Here is a 1,810-nt window from a genome sequence, read left to right as displayed (position 1 = left end):
GGCGATTGTGACTGCTGCGCTGATTGTAGTCCTGTCGTCGTACCGAGGGTTGCTGATACATCGGGATTCGTTGAAGTTGCCAAATTATTCGTTTCTCTTGGTGGAGTTGCTGGTCCTGGTCCTGCTGGAGGAGGAGTTGCTCCTGTTCCTTTCTCTGCCGGCGAATTTACATTTTCTGTATTTTCGACTTCTCCCGGTTTCCCAACACTTCCCTTCGGCTCTTGGCCCTCACTTCCAGGAGTATGAACGACACTCGTTTGATCATCCTCCTCTCTCACAACACCTTCTACTGTGACAGAATTGTCACCTTCACCACTTTGGTCAGCATCAGTACCAACAACCGTGCCGTCACCGCACCACAGCACGCAGAGGGCACACACCAGCAGCACACGGCCAGTCATCATCATCGCCATCACTCCTGTCACTTGCCTGCAGCCTTCAGCACAAACTAACTCCCCGTCAACGCAGAGCGGAAGCAAAAGGAGAGACACGGCCGCTACACCACGCACAGCCACCGCACAGTCACAAATGGCAGCAGCCCAGCAGCGGCAGCGCACACACACCATGAGGCAGTTGAAAGCAGTGAAAGGGCAAAAACACACAACGCCCCGCAGCAAGCAAACAGAAAAACACACAAAACAATTAGAAACAAAACACAGGTAAACGAACAGCAATGAAGTTAAAAATGTGAACACACAAAACAAAGGGCTGCACAGTATGGCTTCAGCGCGCACGCATCCATCCTCAAATGCGACTCCACGCAATCAGTTGTGTGCGTGCCATGCACATGAGTGTGTCTGGGGTGCGTTCAACGTGACGGATGCGGGGAGCGGCAAGGAGCACACAGCAGGGCAGCGGAAGCAAGTGAGGCAAAACACAATCATTATTTTATCCTGTTTAGCACATCGGACCACAGTAGACGCACACAAGTCCCCGCGGTTGAGTGCTGGCACGCACGGCCCGCACACAATTCCTCAGCCCAGAGTGGTGTACGCCAGCGCAGCCAGAAAGAGCAGCAGCGGGGCATGCAGACGGGTGCCATGGAAGCAGGCGTCACTTCCCACACTGCTCTCCAGAGCTTTCGTTGGGGGCGCGGAGGAAAGAGGAGCTGGCATGCCTGCCGCCGTAGAATTTCCCTCGCTGGTGGCCGTGTCGGTTGTGGTGGTATTGTCGTCGTGCGTCACCGCGGCAGCAGGCGGCAGGGTGCCGTTGGGAGTCCCCTCCGCTGCGGAGTTTTCACCCGGACCGCTGGCAGCAGCCTGGCCGCCTGGGGATGGGGATGTTGGCTCAGCGTCACCCCCTGCTGGTATGCTCCGCGTGGCATCTGATGCGGCTGCCGTTCCTGGCCCTGGCGAACCGTTGCCTGTCGCTGTTGGTTTTTCACCCGCCGGCGATTGTGACTGCTGCGCTGATTGTAGTCCTGTCGTCGTACCGAGGGTTGCTGATACATCGGGATTCGTTGAAGTTGCCAAATTATTCGTTTCTCTTGGTGGAGTTGCTGGTCCTGGTCCTGCTGGAGGAGGAGTTGCTCCTGTTCCTTTCTCTGCCGGCGAATTTACATTTTCTGTATTTTCGACTTCTCCCGGTTTCCCAACACTTCCCTTCGGCTCTTGGCCCTCACTTCCAGGAGTATGAACGACACTCGTTTGATCATCCTCCTCTCTCACAACACCTTCTACTGTGACAGAATTGTCACCTTCACCACTTTGGTCAGCATCAGTACCAACAACCGTGCCGTCACCGCACCACAGCACGCAGAGGGCACACACCAGCAGCACACGGGCCAGTCATCATCATCGCCATCACTCCT

The 1,810-nt window shown here is 55.8% G+C and overlaps 1 protein-coding gene across 1 annotated transcript, besides 1 other annotated feature; it reads left to right on the top strand.

The window, feature by feature from the left end:
- Positions 1–1,810: a sequence feature (areas not merged during assembly with more than two copies in the genome that could not be assigned to a particular haplotype).
- On the top strand, positions 718–1,635 carry Tc00.1047053421231.10 (hypothetical protein, conserved; the record flags this gene model as incomplete). The annotated part of the gene is made up of 1 exon (XM_797419.1): positions 718–1,635. The coding sequence occupies one exon, from the start codon at positions 718–720 to the stop codon at positions 1,633–1,635; it is 918 nt and encodes a 305-aa protein (XP_802512.1).

This window comes from Trypanosoma cruzi, genomic scaffold (genome assembly GCF_000209065.1).
Source record: "Trypanosoma cruzi strain CL Brener 1047053516879 genomic scaffold, whole genome shotgun sequence".
Taxonomy (NCBI): Eukaryota; Euglenozoa; class Kinetoplastea; order Trypanosomatida; family Trypanosomatidae; genus Trypanosoma; species Trypanosoma cruzi.
This window is presented reverse-complemented; position numbering and strand designations above follow the sequence as displayed.